Source organism: Microcaecilia unicolor, chromosome 9 (assembly GCF_901765095.1).
Source record: "Microcaecilia unicolor chromosome 9, aMicUni1.1, whole genome shotgun sequence".
Lineage (NCBI taxonomy): Eukaryota > Metazoa > Chordata > Amphibia > Gymnophiona > Siphonopidae > Microcaecilia > Microcaecilia unicolor.
The window spans coordinates 14,507,261-14,531,991 of record NC_044039.1 but is presented as its reverse complement, the minus strand read 5'-3'; the positions used below and the strand labels follow the sequence as shown (position 1 = coordinate 14,531,991).

Genomic DNA, 24,731 nt, shown 5'->3' with positions numbered 1-24,731 from the left:
GCGTCACAAGGAGCTGCCTGTGCCTACAGTGGGAATTGAACCCAGTTCCCCAGAACCAAAGTCCACCAGTCTAACCACTATGCCACTCCACCACTCCATTTTTTTTTAAATCATAAGAAAATGCTAAAAAAAAAAAAAAAACCAAAAATTGTAGAAAATAAGTGAGTTGATCTATGAAGATTTGCGCCTCAACCATTTCTTTGGATGAACATTGAACATTATGTTCGTATGGTGAGAGCAGCATTATTATCCGATGATCCCCAAAGAATGAAGATACTACATAAAAGTGATTACTATAAAGTGTGAGACTATTTGCTACAGAGAGATATATTGCTATTGTTAAAGGGGAAAGGGAAATGGGACTTGATACACTGCCTTTCTGAGGGTTTTGCCTTTCTGAGGAGCAGCAGTGGGAATTGAACCCAGTTCCCCAGAATCAGAATCTGCTGCACTAACCACTAGGCTACTCCTCCACTAGCAACAGTCCATCTAGAAGCCTGCCCTTGCAGATCACCAATGTGGCCGTGCAGGCTTCTGCTTCTGTGAGTCTGACGTCCTGCACGTATGTGCAGGACGTCAGACTCACAGAAACAGAAGCCTGCGCTACCGCATTGCTGATCTGCAAGGGCAGGCTTCTACATGGAATGTTGCTAGTGGAATAGCAACATTCCATGTAGAATCTCAAATAGTAGCAACATTCCATCTAGAATCTCAAGTAGGGACAGGGAAATGGGACTTGATACACTGCCTTTCTGAGGGTTTTGCCTTTCTGAGGAGCAGCAGTGGGAATTAAACCCAGTTCCCCAGAATCAGAACCTGCTGCACTAACCACTAGGCTACTCTTCCACTAGCAACAGTCCATGTAGAAGTCGGCCCTTGCAGATCACCAATGTGGCCGTGCAGGCTTCTGCTTCTGTGAGTCTGACGTCCTGCACGTATGTGCAGGACGTCAGACTCACAGAAACAGAAGCCTGCGCTACCGCATTGCTGATCTGCAAGGGCCGACTTCTACATGGAATGTTGCTAGTGGAATAGCAACATTCCATGTAGAATCTCAAATAGTAGCAACAGAATCTCAACATTCCATGTAGAATCTCAAATAGTAGCAACAGAATCTCAATAGTAGCAACATTCCATCTAGAATCTCAAGTAGGGACAGGGAAATGGGACTTGATATACCGCCTTTCTGAGGTTTTTGCAACTACATTCAAAGCAGTTTACATATATTCAGGTACTTATTTTGTACCAGGGGCAATGGAGGGTTAAGTGACTTGCCCACCAGAGTCACAAGGAGCTGCAGTGGGAATTGAACTCAGTTCCCCAGGATCAAAGTCCAGTATAATGAAGTATATCATTTAGGAGAAAATAAAGTTGTTTGGGACAAAGCATAAGCCATATTGTTTGTAAAGTCCCCACACATGAAATAGTGGTCTATTAAATCAAATATTTCTACGATCAAAAACATAAATCTATTTTACTGTTTTGGGATCTTGCCAGGTACTTGTAACCTGGATTGGTCACTGCTGGAAACAGAATACTGGGCTTGATGGTCCTTCGGTCTGTCCCAGTATGGCGACACTTACGTTCTTATGTTCCTTATGTAACTCTGAGAGATTTACAAAACTCAAGACATCAAGAACGTGTAAAGCTTCGGAAGTGAATTATATAACCTTAGAAATGATCATTTTTGTCCTTTGTATGGCAGACTGAACCAATTAAGTGTAATGTAATTAACTCAAATATCTGGGCAGATATTTGCAAGGAAAAATTGTTATCCATGAATTAATTTATTTAAACACAGGCAATAACATTGTTGGTATTTTTTTCATAGAAACTTTGTAAATTAGTCTAATATCTAAAGCAAACAGGTTACAGACAGGGTTTATACATAAGGGATTATATTCCCTCTGACTGCTATGAGCACACAATTGAAGATGGTAAATTAAGAGAATTAATTTTACATGATTGGAAAAATGATACCAATTACACGGCTACATTGTGCTATGCAACCTGTGTGCTAGTACCACATTCATTAAAATTTAACCCAGAGACTCATTTGCTTAGAAAGAACATTTTCTAATATGCATATTAACAAAATCATGCAAAGGAAAATTTATAATTCCGTAGATAATAACCAACTGGAGAATTTCTTTACTATGGTCACTAAAAACAGGCACTTTCATTTCATTCCCCCCTCCCCAGCCCTGGGCCCTCAGTGCCCGGTTGCCCCGTTTGGTCAGTCCACCCCTGGCCTTAGTGCAAGGGAAAGACCCGTGTAAGGGGGCACACTAAGGCCAATTTTTCCCACAGCTTCGTAAAAGGACCCCAAATTGAATATTCAGTGCTGACCCATCTCTGAAGATCTAGCGTTGTTATCTGGATAAATGGTAATAGGCAGCACCAATATCCAGATAATTGTCTGGATAACTTAGCAAAGCTTTATTGCTGCCCTAAGTTATCTAGATACAGACACTGAATATTGCCAGTCCCTGGAAAACTTCTGCCTCCACCCAGGCTCTGCCCCCACGTGGTTCACCTCAAATGGGTAGTGTCGAGGCAGTCTGTACTTATTTTCAATGACACTATCCAGATAATACTACTGAAGATCTGTAGATGATCCCAGTCAGGGACGTAACCAGACCTCGACGGGACAGAGCCAAAGGTGGGGAGCACATTTTGGCCTGCCTCCATGCCGCCGCCCTCCCGCCGCCACTTCTGCCATCCCCATGGGTGCTACCGCCTCCCCGCTGCCGCCCACCTGCCACCGCTTCCTCTCCCCCACCACTACTCCCCCCCCCCCCGGAACTGCGAAGGTACCTTGCGCCAGCATGCTCAGTTTCATTAAAACGAAAGTGCACAGCGACTGAAAACAGGACAGGGCGCCAGGCAATGTGAGACTAGCGCGGGACAAACGCTTTAGCTGGAGGGGAAAATGTGACAGGGGGCGGAGCGAGGAGGTGAAAAGGGGCAGGTGGGTGTGTGGTGGGGGCGGGGCATGTGTCCTCCTTTTGGGGGGACAAAATATGGTAACCCTATCGTGTGGTCTTTATCGGCTGCCATTTTCTATGCTTCAAGGGCTGTTCAAAAATATCAGAGCATAATCCACCTGTAACTCCACCTTCATCGGGAAGCTTCAGTATCTCATTCAGTATCTCATGGAGGAGTGGCCTAGTGGTTAGGGTGGTGGACTTTGGTCCTGGGGAACTGAGGAACTGAGTTCAATTCCCACTTCAGGCACAGGCAGCTCCTTGTGACACTGGGCAACTCACTTAACCCTCCATTGCTCCATGTAAGCCGCATTGAGCCTGCCATGAGTGGGAAAGTGCAGGGTACAAATGTAACAAAAATAAAATAGATACTATTGGAGATTCTACATGGAATGTTGCTACTATTGGAGATTCTACATGGAATGTTGCTATTCCACTAGCAACATTCCATGTAGAAGCCTGCGCAGCCTTCTACATGGAATGTTGCTAGTGGAATAGCAACATTCCATATAGAATCTCCAATAGTAGCAACAGTGGAGGAGTGGCCTAGTGGACTTTGGTCCTGGGGAACTGAGGAACTGAGTTTGATTCCCACTTCAGGCACAGGCAGCTCCTTGTGACTCTGGGCAAGTCACTTAACCCTCCATTGCCCCATGTAAGCAGCATTGAGCCTGCCATGAGTGGGAAAGCGCAGGGTACAAATGTAACAAAAATAAAATAGATACTATTGGAGATTGTACATGGAATGTTGCTACTATTGGAGATTCTACATGGAATGTTGCTATTCCACTAGCAACATTCCATGTAGAAGCCTGCGCAGCCTTCTACATGGAATGTTGCTAGTGGAATAGCAACATTCCATATAGAATCTCCAATAGTAGCAACAGTGGAGGAGTGGCCTAGTGGACTTTGGTCCTGGGGAACTGAGGAACTGAGTTTGATTCCCACTTCAGGCACAGGCAGCTCCTTGTGACTCTGGGCAAGTCACTTAACCCTCCATTGCCCCATGTAAGCAGCATTGAGCCTGCCACGAGTGGGAAAGCGCGGGGTACAAATGTAATAAAAATAAAAAATGTTCTTACCTGGAAGCCATGAAAGCCACCACGAGGAAGTTTCCAAGACATATACACCGTGTTTTCCTCTTGTCCAAAAAACTGCAGGTCTGAAGGTGGATCTGGATCTAAAGGAATGTATTGCAATGATGCATCGTCATGTGCTGATGATTTACACAGTAACAGAACGACCAAAGCAAGACTTTCAGCTATAACCACAAAAAAAGAGAGATGCAAGAAAATGGCACAAAAGATTTTGTACCTATTCGTGTGCGCTAATGTGCTTTAATATTAGAGAACAAAAGTTCCAGGTAAGTTGGAATCGAGGGCGGGACGCCCTGTGATCCTGAGTCGATGTAGGAATGAGGTCTGGCACACACAGGACCTGATTCACAAAGGGGCAATTTTCAGAAAGCAACTGAGCATTTTTCATGGGATATTTCAGGGGAATTTTTAGCAGAAGCACTACCTAGGTTTTTGGTTGAAAATGATCCCAGCTCTAGCTGATTAAATTATCTAAGGTTACGCTTAGGCCTGCTTTTTGTACAAGTGGGACTGGATAGCTAAGGCAGTAGCGTAGCTACGGGTGGGCCTGGGTGGGCACAGACCCACCCATTTTTGCCTCGGGCCCACCCAGTCTAGTGGCCCCCAAAGCACCTCACGCCTCTCTCTCTCTCTCTCTCTTGCCATCATGGCAGCTGCCCATTTCTCTCTAAATTTCCCACCCCTGCCCCATCTACCTTTGAGCTATCGCCGACAGCGATTCCTGTAATCAACCTGTGCCAGCCTTCCAGGCTTCCCTCTACCGCGTCCCGCCCTCGATGATATAATTTTCTGTTTCTTCACTGGCGGGGACGTAGTAGAGGGAAGCCTGTAGGGCTGGTGCAGGCTGCTTACTGGAATCGCTGCCGGCGACGGCTTGGAAGTAGACCGGAGAGGAAGCGAGGAGCAGATGTCAGCGGGGGGAGGGGGAAGAAAAGAGAGGAATGGAAGCCGGGGGAGGGGAAAGAGAGGAACGGATGCCGGCCGGGGGGGAGGAAAAGGAACGGATTCAAGGGGGGGGCGAAGAAGAGCAGATGCTAAGCGGGGGGAGGAGAAGCATGACAATAGCAGGGGCAGAGGGAAAGTTTAACAAAAAAAAACTGTGTGTATGGAAAGGGGTGGGGATGAGGGTAGGAAGGGCCCGCCCAGGTTAACTCGGGGCCCAACCAAAATAACAGGTCTGGCTACGCTCCTGAGCTGAAGTGACAATTTTAGCAGGTTTTTAAGTGTAAAAAGAAGCTATTTGCATATGTAAATCATAGAACAGGTAAGTACTTCTGTGTATATGCAGGCGGCATGAACATATTTGGAGCTGGAGAAGGCCTATTTTATACAGACATGTGCAGCTTCGTTTTAGACAGAACACAGAAATCAGAATTGATGTGTCCAAGCCAGGGGCGTATCTGGACTCCGGCGGTAGGGGGGGGCAGAGCCAGAGGGAGGGGGCACATTTTAGCGCCCCCCCCCCCCACCGCCGCCATTGCCAGAACCCTCCCGCCATTGCCAGATCCCCCCACCAACTACTCTCCACCCTCCCCCCCCGCCGCCAACCCTTCCCCGCTGCCGTTGCTTGCGGGGAACCCCAACCCCCCGCCAGCCAAGGTCCACTTGCCACCTTTAAAGATATTTCTTCAGCTGGCAGGGGGCCCCAGCCCCCGCCAGCCGACCCGACGTCTTTAAAGTTCTTCTTCGGCCTCCGTGACCATGCTGTAGTTGATAGCTGTTCAATCCAGTTCGGAGTCTGACGTCCCAGAAGAACTTTAAAGACGTCTGGTCGGCTGGCGGGGGTTGGGGCCCCCCGCCAGCTGAAAAAACTATCTTTAAATGCGGCAAGCGGACCTCGGCTGGCGGGGGGTTGGGGTCCCCCGCCAGCAAAGGTAAACAACGGCAGCGGGGGAGGGTTGATGGCGGTAGGGGGGGTCCAGGGCGAAATCTGCGGGGGCCCAGGCCCCTGTGGCCCCACGCAGATACGCCCCTGGTCCAAGCTGGGATGTGTATTATTCCAGCAGTATTTCAGCACAAGATCTGCTGCTCCATGTACAGTAGGAATGCCCATATAGATGGCAGGATGTGTGGTGGAAGCCACCATTTTACAAAAAAATAAACAGTCTTTGTGTTGACAAACCAGATAGGAATAAGCAAAACTGGAAAAGATCTATCATTTCAAACCTACATGAACTTACAGGTGCTAACCATGAGACTGGTTGGGTAGCTCTTCTTTTCTCCACTGGTAGATATAATGCTAATGACGTAGTCACTCCCAGGCAAAAGACTGTCAAACGTCAACATTCTACAGAATAAATTATAGTAGCTATATGTAAATTAATATGCCAAACAGATTATGCAGAAACAGGAAATTGCAACAAATGAAGACCACAAGGCCTATCCAGTCTAACTCCACCCCCCGCATCCATTCCAACTACTAAGCAACTTCTATTATCCAGTAAATAAGAGAGCGTAGAAGTCATCACCATTGAGTATAACTTCTGCTGTCACAGGGTAAAAATCTATATTGAACGAATAGCAGTATATCAAATAAATTCTAACCATAACCATATGCCATGCCATAGTGAACAGTAATAAGCCTTTAGGGCCAGATTTTATATACGGTGTCTAAAATGTAGGCATGTTGGAATAACGGATAACGATATTCTATAAACCGCATCTACGGTAAGACACAGTTTATAGAATAGCGCTTAGGCCGGGGGAATGTGCGTACATGTAGATGCAGCCGTTTACGCCACTGAAAACCTGGCATAAATACCTGCACCTAAATGTATAAGCGTTCCCCCAAATTCTATAACAACGCGTGTAAATTTGATTGACGCCCCCAACATGCCTACACTCCTCTCATGGCCATGCCCTCTTTTGAAATTTAAATGCACCTCTTTTTAGAATATGTCTAAAAAAAAGCAGGCGTAAATTCTACTTATTGCCAATTAGTGATGAGAATGGGTTATCGGCCAATTATGACCACTGATTGGCTCATTACTCAATTGACTAGCACATGTAAATTGGCCACATGCACAATTTAGCACACACTACTCACCACGCCTTATATAGAATCCGGCCCTTTAAGCATAAAGAAGGTAATTCTATAATTGGGTGCCTCAATTTAGGTGCCACAGAGGGGCACATTGGATGCCAATTCTATGACAGGTGCATCTAAGTCAATATAGAGTTACTAGCGCAAACATGAGTTTGCTTTTCTGTGCTTTACATATATTATATGTGGGTATTTTCTCTGCTTCACAATCTAAGGAGCCTTTTTACTAAGAGGCAGTATGCCCAAAGTGGGCTCACTGCGTGGCAATCCGGAACTATCGCTGGCCCAACACGGGCATTGGCGGTAGTTCCAACCCCAGCATGCGGCATTTCCGGTGCTAGTGGAAATATTTGAAAAATATTTCCGCAGAGGGTTACCCGGCGGCAAAATGGCAATGCCTCATGCTGGCCAGTTACCACTGGGTAAGCGTGGGAGCTCTTAATGCCACCTCAATGGGTAGTGGTAAGGGTCACACACACACACATGACTACATAGTAAGTGCAATCTTACCACATGGCCAGTTCTTTCTTTGGCCTTTTTATCCGGAGCGGTAAAAATGGCCTCAGCGCATGACAAAAAAGGCCACTGCACATTTGCTCAGGGCCCCTTTTTCCGCAGCTTAGTAAAAGAGCCCCTAAGTTTTTTGTGCCTGGTGCAATGGAGGGTTAAGTGACTTGATTAGGGTCACAACCCAATGGGGCATGCCAAAAGTTAGACGCAATCACTTACGCCACACTAACGGCTTCCTTAAGGAAAAGGCCATAGAATGTTATTAAATGGACGTAGGGAAAAATGCACTATTCCTGGGACAAGCAGTACAAAATGCTTTGCTCCGTGGATCTTGTCGGGTGATTGTGACCTGGATTGGCCACTGTCGGAGACAGGGTGCTCGGCTAGATGGACCTTTGGTCTGTCCCAGTGTGGTGATGCTTATGTTTTATGTCTTATGGCTAGTGTAAATTGGGAAGTCATAAGTATTGCCATCCATCAAGCCCAGCATCCTGTTTCCAACAGTGGCCAATCCAGGTCACAAATACCCAGCAAGATCCCAAAAAAGTACAAAACATTTTATACTGTTTATCCCAGAAACAGTGGATTTTCCCCAAGTTCATTTAATAATGGTCTTCAGACTTTTCCTTTAGGAAGCCGTCCAAACCTTTTAAAAACTCCGCTAAGCTAACCGCCTTTACCACATTCTCTGGCAACAAATTCCAGAGTTTAATTACACATTGAGGGAAGAAAACTTTTCTCCAATTCGTTTTAAATTTACTACATTGTAGTTTCATCGCATGCCCCCTAGTCCTAGTATTTTTGGAAAGCGTGAACAGACGCTTCCCATCTACCCGTTCAACTCCACTCGTTATTTTATAGACCTCTATCATATCTAGGTCTAGATATGATAGTCTAGGTGCATCAATCAATGTGCACAACTCATAGTATTCTATAAGCTGCATGCATTGTTTGGCAACGGGCCCATGGCCTGCCATGCTCCGCCCACATGTATGCGTCCTTGCAGTTAGGAGCTACAGCACTTAGGCAGTACCTTCTATAATAGAGCCTACTGCATATACGCACATCACTTCCGATTATTAGTGCCAATGACTCGTGCAAGTGGCGTGAAATTCTAGAAGTCCATTTATAGAACTGGCTCAGTAGTGTATGGATTCATTATGTTACATGAACTATGTCTAATGGTATCAGTACACCTTAGGTTTGCTTTATAAGGGTGGATTCCAAATGAAATATGATAATTACTATACGCACTAACTTCAAGACATCTTATCTAATAAAGCAACATAACATAGGCCAGAATAATCAGTGCCAAACCCATCTGCACAGAGTGTTCAGTGTAGAGAAAACGAAGGTACCAAGAGGGAGAGGGCACCCCTACTGCCCGTGAAGAACTAAGGCATTCCGGAATCATAGACGCAATTTTGAGCAGGGTGGCGGAGGTGGAGGTCATGGAATTTTCAGGGGGTGGTCAAAGCCACTTGACCTTCTTCTATTGAGCCACTTAAGGGGGCAAATATCATAGTTCAAGGACAGGGGATCATAACTGAGGTGGGAGGGATTTTAAGTAAAAAGGGTTGGCACAGCTTTATTTGGCAGACTGACCTCTAGTGGTAGTACTGCGAGACTACATTTTCATGTATATATTATTTATTTATTCATCCAGGCTGACAATGTACATAAATCATGACTCCATCCGTGCTCTGCTCAAACTCCCCCCCCCCCCCACCCTTGAATAGGCCTACTCTAAACTTATGCATAAGTATGTGCCTAATTGCAAGGCGTGTACTTTTAAGCCTGAGGTAATTGCATAAAAGCTCTTTTACGAGTGCAAAAAAACCCCCCATTTTACGTGCATACCGAGTTAATAAAATTCCCTTCTCGATGCAGTATTTTGTGAGAGATTATGTCCTTTTAAAACCAGCCAATAATCACATTAATAATTGATTTTATTGAGGCTTAGGACATTGGTTTTTTCTGGGGTAAGGAGTTATTCCTGAGTACTCACTCCAATTGTACAACACTGCATACATCCAACAGTGGTATAAGAATGAGACGCATAATAAAAATAAATTTGAATAGTACCATACCTGATTGTGGGAAGTAAGTTCTGCTCATCATTGAAGACTCCATTAGATATGGAAATAATATACCCATCCAGTTTGTCCCGTACTGGTAACCACCAAACAGTAATTGATTCAGAAGTCTTGTTATGACTCATATATTCCACTGAGCTTGGTACTACGATTATTATTCAAAGAGTGAGAGAGTCAGTAAATTAACCGGTCAGTGTTATTTGTTCAATATACCAAAAATAGCGTTTTTCAGACTGAATCACACTGGTTGAGCAAATGTATTTTGGTAAATATTTATTTATTTATTTATTTGTTACATTTGTACCCCACATTTTCCCACCTATTTGCAGGCTCAATGTGGCTTACATGATACCGGAGAGGTGTTAATAGACTCCGGAGTAAAGCAAATACAGATAATGGTTAAGTTGGGGTAGGAAGGGTAGGGACCACATGAAGGAACATGTGGTGTGGCCGTATAGAGGATAGCAAGAACAGATGAGATTGTTTGGGGATCAATACCAACTGTGGTGGTGTAGTGTCGCTGATTTCAGGCGTTTAAGTTGGGTCGGGGGAGGGGGTAAGCCTTTTGGAACAGGTGGGTTTTTAGATTTTTTCTGAATTGGAGGTGGTTGTAGGTGGTTTTCACATTAACTTTATAGACATTTGATCGTTTTTAAAGCATGTAACTGTAAAGAAGGTCAATGCCTGTAGAGAATGCCTACCACTTTGATCTTCGCTCCCAGTCCTTGAGGGGTACCAGTGGTTCAGGTGAATATACTTGAGAGAGATTTGCCTATGCAACCACTGGATGCAAATTTCTCTCCTGTTTTTCCTGAAAACCTGGCCCATTGGTGTCCCTCAAAGTCCGGAACCAAAGACCAAGGACCTCCAGAAAGACTTCTTAGAAGGGCTGAAGGTCAAAACAGTCAGCTACCCTTTCGTTCTGTGTTTCTCAAGCCAGTGGCGTTCCAAGGGGCGCTGACACCCGGGGCAGATCACCGATGCGCCCCACCCCCCGGGTGCAGTGCCGCCCCCCCCCCCCCCCCCCCCGTGCAGCGCGACCCCCCCCCCACCCCGGCGAAAGAACCCCCCCTTGGGTGCACGCCACTGGGGGGGTGCCACGTGCCGGTCAGCGTCGTTCGTTTCCATGCTCCCTCTGCCCCGGAACAGGTTACTTCCTGTTCCGGGGCAGAGGGAGCATGGAAATGAACAACGCTGACTGGCGCTTGGCACCCCCCCCAGCGGTGTGCACCCGGGGCGGACCCCCCCCCCCCCTTGGTACGCCACTGTCTCAAGCCAGTCCTGGCATGAGCCACTCTCCCACCACAGCCAATCTGTTTTTCATGATATCTCCAATGAGATAGATTTGCATATAAGGGAGGCAGTGCATGCAGATTTTATTCATGCATATTCATTGTAAAGATTCTGAAAACTAGGCAGGCTGGGATCTAATCCAGGACCAGCTTAGAAACAAGGCTTTAGCCTACAAGAAGTGTGAGCCACATGAATGTCTGCAGCCAATTTTTTAAAGCCATTTATCCAAGTGTACCAGTGGATGCATTTAGGTTGGAGGGACGGGGGGGGGGGGGGGGGGAGAAACAGCATGTGTACATGGGATTTTCAAATGTATGTGCTCTATCTTTCTTTCTCACTGGCCATCCAATAACAGGTGAAAAGTGCATAGGCACCTTTATTGTTGTACCTTGTACTAACGTATTTACAAAACGTGTCCAATTTCTAGTGTGGGGGCAGGGGTTTTTTTTAGGGGTACTTGGGGGTACTGAGTACTGGTACCTTTTCCACTCTCTGCTAAAATTGACCCATGGTCCCCAAGTTTTAATGAAAGATCTCAGGCTCTACACACCAATTCTGCCTTGTCATAGATTCTATGACTGGTTGCAGGGGGCCTGGCTACTGTGGGGTGGGTCTCTCAGTGATCACCCCATTCCTGAAGGGCGGCCTGGCATTTGAGTACCGGCACCTTTTTCGCTAGAGAAAACGCACTGGTGGGGGAAATGGTGATGACAGCTTCAGTTGGAAGGCGATATCATAAAGATGAAGGACACCAGAATCTCCAAATTTGTTCTCTACAGTCAACTGCAAAATAGGTTACAGATCACAGGGAATACCACACCTTAGTTTCAAGGACACTCTTGAGTACAACTTTAAAACCCACAGGGTAGATCTCATTTGGGAGGATATGGCCTTGGGCAGTATCAGACAGAGGCAGCTCTGTCACCCGGCCAGGAAAAACTTGGAAGTCAAGCAAACACAAACAGAAGAGAATGAGAGAAGAAAGACCAACTTGGGAACTTCATCAACGGTAAGCTTCATCTGTGTCACTTGTGGTCTCATTTGCAGAGCAAGATTTGCTCATATATAACATCAACAGACAATTAAATAAGCTTGGCTGAAGTTTTTGAAAACTCATATGTCATCATTGATGGGAAACTCCATTATCATTACAACCATTTCAGCACAGAGACACTAGAGTAGACCCATTTATAGCAATGATGCTTATAACTACTACTACTACTACTACTTAACATTTCTAAAGCGCTACCAGGGTTACGCAGCGCTGTACAATATAAACATGGAAGGACAGTCCCTGCTCAAGGAGCTTACAATCTAAAAGACAGGTGTACAATCTAGAGACAAGTGTACAGTCAAAGACAAGTGTAGAGTCCATCTGATAGGGCATACTATATTTCACGAAAGGTTAGGTGCCGAAAGCAGCATTGAAGAGGTGAGTTTTAAGCAGAGATTTGAAGATGGGTAGGGAGGGGGCTTGGCGTAGGGGTTGAGGAAAGTTGTTCCAGGCATAGGGCGAGGCAAGGCAGAATGAGCGGACCTCTATGAATTTTCATATGAAAAAATATAATTCAGTCAAAATATCGATCTGTTCACACCAATGACAAAGAAGATAATTAGGTCAACGAGACACTGATGAACAGAGCTTATAGAGTTACACAATGAGCAGGTGGGGGGAAGAGGGGTTGGTGGTTGGGAGGCGAGGATAGTGGAGGGCAGATGGGAGGCGGGACTGGTGGTTGGGAGGCGGGGAATCCTGCTGGGCAGACTTATACGGTCTGTGCCCTGAAAAAGACATGTACAAATCAAGGTAAGGTATACACATATGAAGTGTTTAGCAATGAGAACAGCTCCCACCCTGACTCCCGATGACATTTAACAACAACAACATGGTTTCGTATCATCCATGTATTTCTGTTTTTCATGGGTACTAAAACCTGCTGCTAAACATGGAGATGCTTTTAAAATAGAGACCTTGGTTCTTCAAAGATGAAATTAGGAAAGAAATCATCCCTCTGATACTCAGTCAGAAGTCTCTCCTGTGGATAATTTTTAACTTATATGATATTTTCTTACAGTTTATGATGTATGTAATTGCCAGGAATGTTATCCATATTTTCTGTTGCAAGTTATTGCTTGTAAAATTTGTTAAAAATTACAATAAAAAGAAAGAAAAAGTATGTTCTGTGAGTATTGTTTCTTTCTAGGATCAGGGAACCTCCGAGTAGCTCTGTGCTCCAATTAAATAGATGAAGGTGAGGAGACAATCCCCTTTCCCCTTCATAAATGTGTCACACTGCAATGGAGCATGGATAATAATGGAAGGAGGACAACTGGCACCATGCCGATCCTTGATATCTCACTAGTAAAAATGTGCAAAATTCTTATAAAATTATATAATTCTAACAAGGCCTCACCTGTCTGTATTTCCTTTACCACAGGAGAACTGTCTTGAAAATGCTCTTTTTCTGTTCGAACTGAAAAGTTGTAGAAGGTTCCAGGAGTCAAGTTGAAAAACGTTGCTTTTTCCTGCACAACCTTCTGGACCTACAATTATGTGAGAATAGGTATTACAAGAACAACATATATATATCAGAACAATATTCATATATCAATTTTCAGTCACACAAGGCACTTTCATGGCAATGCTTTAACCTACGCTCAACGATAAATATGGGGATGAGATACCTAAATCAGTCAAATAAATGTAAATATACAAAAGGTTCTCAATACTTGTAGTAAATACACTTATCGGTTTTCGGAGGAAAAGGTTTCTGTTGCAGCCGCCGGCAAAACTGAGCGGAAATTGTTTGTCCAGTGATCCTGAAGCAGAACATGCAAATTCGAAACGCTGGCCGCCATTGATCACGGTCAATGTCAACAGGAAAACACAGAGATCGACTAAAATTAAGCTAAGTTCATTTAATCGTTGATTGGCTGAGTTTAAAAGTCTGAGATTGAAAAAATGATAGCAAAGTTGTACCCTATCGGAGGTTTTTCTGGCCGATGATGAGGAAGTCCAACTCCTTATTGACCTTTTTATGCGTCAAGAGGTTTCTCTAGGCTTTTTCCTCCGAAAACCAATAAATGTATTTGCTACAAGTATTGAGAACCTTTTGTATATTTACATTAATGCTATATCCTAAACACCCAAATGCGTTAAATGTGTAAATGTTTACAATAATTCCCAATTATTTGGCCTAAGTCATCAATAAATGTAGTAGCGGGGGTAAATATCAATGTAGCTAATGGATAGCACTTCAGTTATTGTGATCAGTCCTATGAGTGAATAACATTTAAGTTAAGTACATCTCACTACACTTTAATCTGAGTTTGCATTTTAAGTTTTCTAAAAAATGCATAAAATATTTATAAAAACTGTTGAATTAAAGAATTAATGGACCAATAAAGAGGCAGGCGAGGCAAGTGGCAGATGAAGTTCAATGTTGACAAGTGCAAAGTGATGCATGTGGGTAAGAGGAACCCAAATTACAGCGATGTCATGCAAGGTTCCGCGATAGGAGTCAGAGACCTAGAAAGGGATCTGGGAGTCATCGTTGATAAGACGCTAAAAACTTCTGCTCAGTGTGCTGCGGCAGCTAAGAAAGCGCAGAGAATGTTGGGTATTATTAGGAAAGGGATGGAAAACAAACACGAGGATGTTATAATGCCGTTGTATCGCTCTATGGTGCGACCGCACCTCGAATATTGTGTCCAATTCTGGTCGCTGCATCTCAAAAAAGATATAAAGGAATTGGAGAAGGTGCAGAGAAGGGCGACGAAAATGATAAAAGGGATGGAACGACTTCCCTATGAGGAAAGGCTAAGACGGTTAGGGCTCTTCAGCTTGGAGAAAAGGCGGCTGAGGGGTGATATGATAGAAGTCTACAAGATAATGAGCGGAGTAGAGTGGACAGATGTGAAGCGTTTGTTTACACTTTCAAGCAATAATAGAACCAGGGGACACAAGATGAAGCTAGAATATGGCAGATTTAAAACAAACAGGAGAAAGTTTTTCTTTACTCAGCGTGTAGTTGGACTCTGGAACTCGTTGCCGGAGAATGTAGTGACAGCAGCTGGCCTTATGGAGTTTAAAGGGGGTTTGGACAGATTCCTGAGGGAAAAGTCCATTGAACATTATTAGAAAAAAAACATTTTTTAATGGGTTTTGCCGGGTTCTTGAAGCCTGGATTGGCCACTGTCGGAGACAGGATGCTGGGCTTGATGGACCCTTGATCTTTTCCCAGTATGGCGGTCTTATGTTCTTAAGAGCAAAATAGCTCTTCTGAAATGAGTTGCTGCTGAGGTCCAATGGGTTAAAGAGAAAGTAATTTGATTGGGCCTGCTGCAATGACTGAAGGGCTTAAAAAATATTTAGTGCTAGATATCTATTATCTGCAATGTTTACAGTAATGGCACTTACACAACACATAAATTCAAAGCATTATCCTGCAAAAACCCGCATAACGTTTTTAGGGGCCCTTTACAAAGCGGAGATAAGCCCAATGCGGTCTTACTGCTTGCTAAATAGGAAGTACCACCGAGCTACCTCAATGGGTGGCGATAAGGGCTCCCCCCAAAATGGCCACGCAGCCATTTCCTCAAAAAAAAGAAAGGCCTACCTTTTACCCGCTGAAGTAAAAGGGGGCCTTGACGCGTGTGAAAAATATGCACCGACACCAACACAGGCCCCCTTTTGCCGCATTTTGGTAAGAGGGGCCCCTAGAGTGGTGAATTCTCTGCAGATCCACCTATCTCATTCAGATTTATCTATGGCTGCTTTTGCTGATGATTTCAGTGCAAAAATTGAGGACATAAGAACTAATTTAGAGTCAGAAAGTGTGTGTCTGTGTGTGGAGTGGGGGGGGGGGAGGAATGTCTGTCCTGGATATGAATATATGAATGCTACAAGAAAAGATTCTGGGTTGTAGCTGAAATTGGAAGAGTTTGAGTTGATTCTAAAAAAACAGTGACCTCGCTGTTGAAAATAAGTGTGACTGACACTTGTGTTATCAATCCTGTGCCTTTGTGGTTGATTAAGGAGAATTCTAATGAGCTGTGAGCATCTCTCACAGTAATTGTGAAGAGCTGCTTGCAGGACCAGCTATTTCCTAAACCGATGAGTAAATCAGTGGTTAATTTCATTCTGAAAAAAAAACATCTTTGAACCAGGCTATTGATTCTTTCAAATTATAGTTGGAACTAACCTATTTAAAACCTTGAACACCAGACAAATATGGCCACGTGTTTCCAAGGCCCTGAAAAGGCATGCCATCATATCATAGGTACAGGCAGATCAATATTTATCCTGCAGTGGTCAGCATTTTTTTTAAACACTGATCACCACTGGTTAAAATAGACCCTGATGCCCAAATCTCAACATTTAGGTCAACCTTAGAGATGGTCATCCTTAGAGATGGTCATCCCCAGTTTTTGGCGATAATGGAAACCGAGGACATCCATCTCAAAAACGACCAAATCCAAGGCATTTGGTCATGGGAGAAGCCAGCATTCGTAGTGCACTGGTCTCCCTGACATGCCAGGAAACCAACCGGGCACCCTAGGGGGCATTGCAGTGGACATCATAAATTGTTCCCACGTGCATAGCTCCCTTACCTTGGGTGCTGAGCCCACCCCCCCAAACCCACTCCCCACAACTGTACACCACTACCATAGCCCTTACAGGTGAAGGGGGGCACCTATATGTGGGTACATTGGGTTTTGGGTGGGTTTTGAAGGGTTCACATTTACCACCACAAGTGTAACAGGTAGGGGGGGGGGGGTTGGGCCTGGGTCCGCCTGCCTGAAGTGCACTGCACCCACTAAAACTGCTCCAGGGACTTGCATACTGCTCTCATGGAGCTGGGTATGACATTTGAAGCTGGAATAGAGGCTGGCAAAAAATTATTTTTTTTTAAGGTGGGAGGGGGCTGGTGACCACTTGGGGAGTAAGAGGAGGTCATCCCCTATTCCCTCCAGTGGTCATCTGGTCAGTTTGGGCACCTTTTTGAGGCTTGGTTGTGAAAATAAATGGACCAAGTAAAGTCGACCAAATGCTCGTCAGGGACGCCCCTCTTTTTTCCATTATCGGCCGAGGACACCCATCTGTTAGGCACGCCCCAGTCCCACCTTCGCCATGCCTCCGACACGCCCCCATGAACTTTGGTCGTCCCCGCGACAGACTGCAGTTGAGGATGCCCAAAATCTGCTTTCGATTATGCCAATTTGGGCGACCCTGAGAGAAGGACGCCCATCTCCCGATTTGTGTCGGAAGATGGGCGTCCTTCTCTTTCAAAAATGCCCCTGATAGACAACCAGGCAAAGTTAGGACTGCTATTTAAGGGGTCCTTTTACTAAGTCACGTAGGTGCCTACGCGTGCCTAACGTGTGCCAATTTGGAACTACCGCCCGACTACCACATGGCCTGGGTGGTAATTTCATTTTTTAAGCACGCCCACTACGTGTGCCAGAAAATTCCTGGCGCACAGCGCTAACCGGGTGATAATCGGCAGTGTACGTGCACTGACAATTAACTCCCGCAAATATGCAGTACCATGTCTCTAGTAAATTCTAGATACTTCAAGAGTTCGTACAATATATAAATCAAAGAACTTTACTGACGATAATTTTAGCTTCAGCGCTTTTTAAATGAAATATTGTCTTAGTTTAATTACAACAGAGCATTTTTGCAATCTTATTGATGAACTTATTAAAGCTCTGTATTAATATAACACTGATACATTCTTTAACTTACTAGAAAAACATTTTCACAGTTCGTGCATGTCACTTCATACCGTTCGAAGCTTCCTTCAGCTCGGTCCCAGACAATTTGTATTGAGTTCTCTGTAACCTTATCTTCACGTACATTGAATGGGCCTGCTAGACCTGAATAAGAGGTGAAGTAGTTGATGGTTAATAATTTAAAAGCTATTCCCACTTCTGATGCACAAATTAATTGCAAACAGAAAAAAAGCACAACTGGTCCTCCAAGACTGGGACAACAGGAGTCCTTTATTGATATATGACCCGACACGGGCCATGTTTTGGTGTATGCAACGCCTGATTCAGGGGTCCAAGTTTGGTTGGAATTGTTGGTTTCCTACTTAAGTTTTGACAGTATCTCTACCTTTGTTTAATATAAAAAAACAAAAACAAATTCTGACCACCGGCTGAATATCGGCCGAATTGTGCTTAGCAACAAGCATTTCATTTGAATGTGATGCAACTCATTAATATTCTACTCAATTTAGGCCTAAATATTTGGCAGTATTGGCAATGTTTGCATGAATATAATTGATATTGCACATTACCAGGCATTACTGCATGTTGACGTATTATCTTGGATTAGAAGCTAAGTCTAAACAAGGTGAAAGAAATACAGTGATACCTCGGTTTTCGTCGATAATCCGTCTGAAAACAATCAGTGAAATCCGAAACCAACGAAAACCGAGGCAATTATTTCCATATGAATAAAAAAAAGCACCAAAACACTGGAAAGCAATGGAATTGTTTGGCTAGACGCGCGGGGTGATGCTCACACAACGAGAAACAACCCCACACTGAGCAGGAGAACACGTTTTCGCAAAATTAGCAGCGAGGTCACGTGGGCACGCCAATGAAATTCGAGGCAACCGACGAAATCCGAGACAAATTTTTCACAAAAAAAAATCCACGAAAACCGAAACCGACAATAACCGAAGTCAACGAAAACCGAGGTATTACTGTATTACTATACCGTGAGAATATCTAGAACAGAGCTTCCCAAACTGGATCAGAGCCCCAAATGAGGCAACACAAGCTGTGTTTGGGGTTGCAACCTGGGTGAGCTCTCCTGGTGCATCATTATTGTGCATCTCAGGGTGGGGATGTCACACAACTTTATTGGGCTGCGATCATCGGGTCACAGCCACAAAAAGAACCCGTGACCAAACCAGCAAGAGAATTCAGGAACACAGAGAGAAAAGCAGACAGTAGGCCAAGTTATGCTTATCTGTTGACTTTTCTCAAGTTCTGTATAAATGCTATGCTGTCACTTCAATATTCATTTCAAGCTTCAAATTTAGAAAAAAAAACGTTGGTTACTCTACCTTAATCCACTTACATGTCTTTACTGCAGGCATCTGATACTTGGAACTGAACATGTCTCTGCTTTTTGTATAAACACCAAAATGATATTCTGTACCAGGCGTTAGATTTTCAATTGTCACTTTCCCATCATTCTTTAGAAGCAAAGTTACGTGAAGCCCCTCGCTGCTGTTAATGAATATACCGTCAAATACCCCAGCGTCTGGCATTTGGACGAAGAGAACTGCAGAGTTGCTTCGCAATTCATAGGGGATCACAATCTGAACCGGTTTTGGTTCTGAAAAGGGAAAAAAGCACAGCATACACCGAGCTGGTTACCAACTGTCTTTCTTTTTGCCATGAATGATACACATTTTTTTTCATGAGCTGATCTGTTCTATTTCAGTTTGTTTTGTATTTTTTAACGTCTTGATTAGAATGTATTTATTGTTTTATTGCTGATTGTTAGTCATTTTATTTTAGAACGTGTTTTATGCAGTAAACTTGTTCTATGAAATAATCCAGTACAGCCCTACACAAGTTATCCAAATAATGCTAAGCGAAAAAGTTCAATATTTCAAAAAAGGAGGAAAAAGACTTCAGTAGCTCAGTGACTTCCCTATTATTAGGGACTTCTAGGGATCCTTTTACTAAGCCACGTAGGCGCGTACGCACATCCTACGTGCGTCAATTTTGAACTACCACCCAGCTACCGCATGGCCCGGGTGGAAATTTCATTTTTCACATGTGTTGTGACAAGGCTACTGCCTGGGTGGCTGGGATGAAGCATTTAGACCCTGAAATACAAGTACCAGAAGCCATTGCAAGGAGGGAGGCAGAGAGTAATCTGGAAACAAGGGAATGGATTCCCAGCTCCAGCAGAGGGAGCCAGGGGGATAGCCAGGCTGAGCCTATAATTTCGTCCCCCACTAGGGGGAGGCGGAGGGAAGAAGTTCAGTTCCCCTGGATACACAATCAATATACCATGCAGCCCAGCTGGAATAGAGAGGGGCCCATGGAGAGGGAAGAAGATGATTGGATGGATTATATGGAAGGAGGGGTAGATCAGAGGGGAGAGGAATCCCAGGAGGGAGGAGAAGCTTCTATGGAGTCGGAGAGTTCCCAGGCAGGGATGGCCAGTTCCTAAGGATTTGGAAGGGTGTTGGAGGTGAGAGAAACCTGCTTTATTGAAAGCCTGATGTATTTGGAAGCCTGCTTTATTGAAGGCCTGATGTATTTGGAAACCTGCTTCATTTACCTGCTTTATTGGAAGTCTGACTTATTTGGAAGCCTGCTTTATTTACCTGCTTTACTGAAAACCTATGTGGTTGGAAGCTGTTTGTTTGGGGATAACCTATGTACTGAAGTTGGTGACAGCTGTCATTGGCTTGATAATAAAAATCGTTTAACCTAGCCACTGTCTGCAGTTGTGGTGAGATCTGGCAAATGGCTGGTGGACGGATCCACCTTGCTGGGAAGCAGTGGACCCTTTTCACAGCGTTCACTAAGTTTCACTAAGCTCGTGGGATGTTTTCCGGGCGTGGCGCTAACCAGGCGGTAATCAGCATTGTACACAATTAGATCATTGTCATCCGGTTAACACGTGAGACCTTACTGCTAGGTCAATGAGTGGCGGTAAGGTCTCAGGCCCAAAATGGACGTGCGCCAATTATTATTTTGCCACATGTCCATTTTCGGACAAAAAAAAGGCCTTTTTTGCAGGTGCACTGAAAAATGGACCTGCATGTGTCCAATACATGCGTCTACACCGGCGCAGGCCATTTTTCGGCACACCTTATAAAAGGGCCCCTCACTGGCCAAACCTCATCTTCAGTCTTAAAAAAAACCTCCTAAAATATCTTCTTCATGATTCTTTTTAATTCTTTCATTTATTTCTTGTATTTTCTTATATTTTTCATATTTATATAAAACTGTAAGCTTCAAACTTAAGGACACTCATCTGGAAACGCTGTTATGGCAAGGCGGAAGGAACAGCGAAAACTGCCCGGAACAACTTATTTATTTAAGAGGAAATTAAAGTAGTCTCGGCAACACTCTTGAAGGAACTACGTGTGAAACAATGGCGCTCTGTAGAGCAAACCGATAGGACTTGGCGCTTTTTCAGATAAGTGTCCTTAGGTTTGAAGCTTAATTAATAAAATTAATCACAGCTTCCAAATAATGAACTCGTGGGCGGATACTTTCCAACTGAAGCTTAATGCGGAAAAGACACAATGCCTTATTATTTCATCACAATATAACAAGATTGAGTATACCAATATAAATACCCCAAACTTTACTCTTCCTGTTTTGGATACCCTGGAACTTCTAGGAGACATAATTGATCGAAGTCTCTCACTAGAAAGTCATGCAGAAAATGTAACAAAGAAAATGTTTCATGCAATGTGGAAACCAAAAAGAATAACACTATTCTTCCAAAGAGAGATATTCCGCAATCTGGTGCAGTCAATGGTGTTAAGTCATTTGGACTATTGCAATTCCATCTACGCCAACTGCAAAGCACAAATCATTAAGAAACTCCAAACTGCCCAAAACACTGCAGCCAGACTCATATTTGGAAAAACGAAATACGAAAACGCCAAACCCCTCAGAGAAAAATTACACTGGCTCCCACTAAAAGACGCAATTACGTTCAAAACCTATACCCTGGTTCATAAAATTATTCATGGCGAGGCCCCGATGTATATGTTTGACCTCATAGACTTGCCAGCAAGGAACACAAAAAGATCATCACTTACTTTTTTGCACCTCCACTACCCCAATTGCAAAGGACTCAAATACAAATCGATATATGCATCTAGTTTCTCCTACGCCTGCACGCAAACATGGAATGCATTACCAAGTGGCAGACAACCAGGTGGGGTTCACACTTTCCACAGGAACGGAACACAAACAGAAATTGGGTGGAAAGGAACCAGTATCAAGTGATCAGACACCACATCAAGGTAAGATGCTCCAAAAGAAACCTTTATTGGGACCCAACACGGTCCGTGTTTCGGCTAAAACGCCTTCGTCAGGGGTCTTGACAATTCTGTTGCTAGGGGAGACAGAGCTGGTGACCAGGTTTGCTTGTGGATCTATATTGACAGCACGTTATATAAAACACCTGTCAAGACCCCTGATGAAGGCGTTATGCATTACCAAGTGCCATAATAACAACGCACGATTTGGTAACCTTCCGGAAATTACTAAAGACCAAACTGTTCAATGAGACTTACTACAAAGGTCCTTCATAATTGAACTGACACCAAAACGTTTACCTGAACAAGTTATCAATGATCTCTTACTGTTTGTTGAATATATTCACTATGCTATTTGTTTACTATAATCAATATGTCTTTATTGAATGTTACATATTACCCTAGTTCTCTTACACCTGAAATAATTTATATATATATCTTTTATTTCTAATTTATTTTAAATTTCTCTACTTTAAATGCAATAATACTCTGTAACTCTCCTTTCGGTAATGGCACTTGCCATTACGGCATAATGTAAGCCACATTGAGCCTGCAAAGAGGTGGGAAAATGTTGGATACAAATGCAATAAATAAATAAATAGTGTTTTATATAAATATGAAAAATATAAGAAGATACAAGAAATAAATGAAAGAGTTAAAAAGTATCATAAAGAAGATATTTAAGGAGGTTTTTAAAGACTGATGACGAGGTTTGGCCAGTGAGGGGCCCTTTTACTAAGGTGTGCCGGAAAATGGCCTGCGCCGGTGTAGACATATGTATTGGACACATAAGACTGGCGATGAGGTTTGCCTAGTAGAAGTCCCTTATCATAGGGAGGGCACTGAGCTACTGAAGTCTTTTTCCTCCTTATTTTTTTAAGTATTGTAATTAGTATTATTTGGACAACTTGTATAGGACTGTAATAATTTTAATAGACAATTTTCTGCTCTGGGCAAAATTAGCTTTGAGGTATATGCGGCACATTAATGAATGCAGGGGTGGTCCAAGGCAATCTGCCACCTGAGGCGGGGATGAAATGGCACCCCATCCCCCCAGCACTGCGACCCCCCCCCCCCCCAGCTGCGGTCTAGCATCTCTCCCTTCCCCCGAGCCTGCCTTCTTTTTTTGTTCTTGTTGTTTTCAAAAGTCGGAGGTGGCAGCGATCCCCATACACTGCCCTGCCGCTGGCACCAGTGTCTCCGAGGAAACAGGAGCCAAATTTTGACAAACAAAAAAGGAAGGTAAGCTGTGGAGGGGAGTTGAGGGAGGAAGGGGGAAAGATGCCGCTCCATAATGAGTGTCGTCTAAGGCCCTCGCCTCAGTTGGCCTAACGGTAGGGTTGCCACTAAATGAATGAATGAAATCAATTAATAGCCCTTTGAAAGCGGTTAAATCTGCTAAAAATGCAACTCTAGATATACTGTTCATTAAATATCAGCACAGGGATGCCAAAAATGACTCCCCACAGAGGTTTGGAGAAAGAGGATTGAAGAAGTAAATGTTGAGTCCCATTTTAGATAAAATGCAAAGATCAGAATTGATACATCCGAGTCAGGATGTGCTCAGTTTCACTGGCATTTTAGAAAAGAACATGCCATCATGGAGCTTTTTCTAAAATACCTGCAGGAGTGCACCTATATTAGCAAGGGTGTGCAGCAGGAGCAGCAATTTTACTAAGATACCTGTTGAAAAACTGAATGGAGAAACGCAGCAAACCCACATGTAAGTTGGAAAGTCACAAAATGCCCATATATGGAAGCCTGACCTCCTAGCAGTAATAGCACAATATCACCACTAGAGGTCTCTGTGGCCATTTAGAGGCATCACTGAGGCAGAGATGAGAGACCATCACTCCCAACCCACTAAACCCCAGTGCATAGCTTTGAGGCAGGTCCACCCATGTTCTGCTTGTGTGTATGACTCCCTTGCAGTTACACGCTAAGCCATCTGTGCGGTCATAGAATACTGTCAAGCACTACGCTAGCAGTTACGCACGCTGAGCATGATTCTATAAAAAGTACACACCCTTTATAGAATTGCACTTAGCACTGATTTCCGCACCTAAACTTTGGGTGCCAGACTTATGCCTACTGACACCCGGTGTAAATGCTGGCACCCAAGTTAGGCACGCTGGGGCCGATATTCAGATCACAGGAGGAAGTCTGGCTAATGCTCACGATCGGCAGAGAACCTGGAAATTCAGTGTTGAACCATATCCGGCAACCGGCGTTGAATTTCCAGGGTTTTTATAACCAGTTAAGTCGATATTCATTCCCTGACCAGCTAAGCTATAATGACCAAAGATAGACCGCCCCAACATAGCCGGCTTTGAGTTAGGCGCTAGCCGTAGAGTGAGGCTGAAAATTAGCAGCTAGCCCCGACCAAGCCATTTTACTGGTTAGCAAACGGCTAAATCTCTTTGAATATCGTTCCCATAATTTGCAGGATGTAAAGAGGGAACGCACATCTTATAAAGGAACATACACACAAAACAGCAGCACCGGGTTTTGAAAATATACATGGTTTTGAATATTTGAAAACCAAAAAGACATACCATAATGATCCTTCATAAATGACCTGACATCAAAACTCTACCAGAACCAGACAAAATTGAACTCTCTATACCTGTTTGTTTCAATCAATTTGTCACTAATGAACGTTA

The 24,731-nt window shown here is 44.0% G+C and overlaps 1 protein-coding gene across 5 annotated transcripts in view; it reads right to left on the bottom strand.

Annotated features, from left to right (window-relative positions):
* The window catches only part of PTPRQ (protein tyrosine phosphatase receptor type Q), a 260,138-nt gene that overhangs the window by 201,980 nt on the left and 33,427 nt on the right, over positions 1-24,731 (bottom strand). For all 5 annotated transcript variants that reach the window (XM_030214581.1, XM_030214584.1, XM_030214583.1 and 2 more), the window contains 6 exons: positions 19,125-19,385; positions 17,778-17,908; positions 13,441-13,570; positions 9,728-9,878; positions 6,265-6,371; positions 4,070-4,167 (listed from right to left, as the gene is read on the bottom strand). In XM_030214581.1, coding sequence (XP_030070441.1) covers positions 4,070-4,167; positions 6,265-6,371; positions 9,728-9,878; positions 13,441-13,570; positions 17,778-17,908; positions 19,125-19,385 — 878 coding nt within the window. The remainder of the gene's footprint in view (positions 1-4,069; positions 4,168-6,264; positions 6,372-9,727; positions 9,879-13,440; positions 13,571-17,777; positions 17,909-19,124; positions 19,386-24,731) is intronic.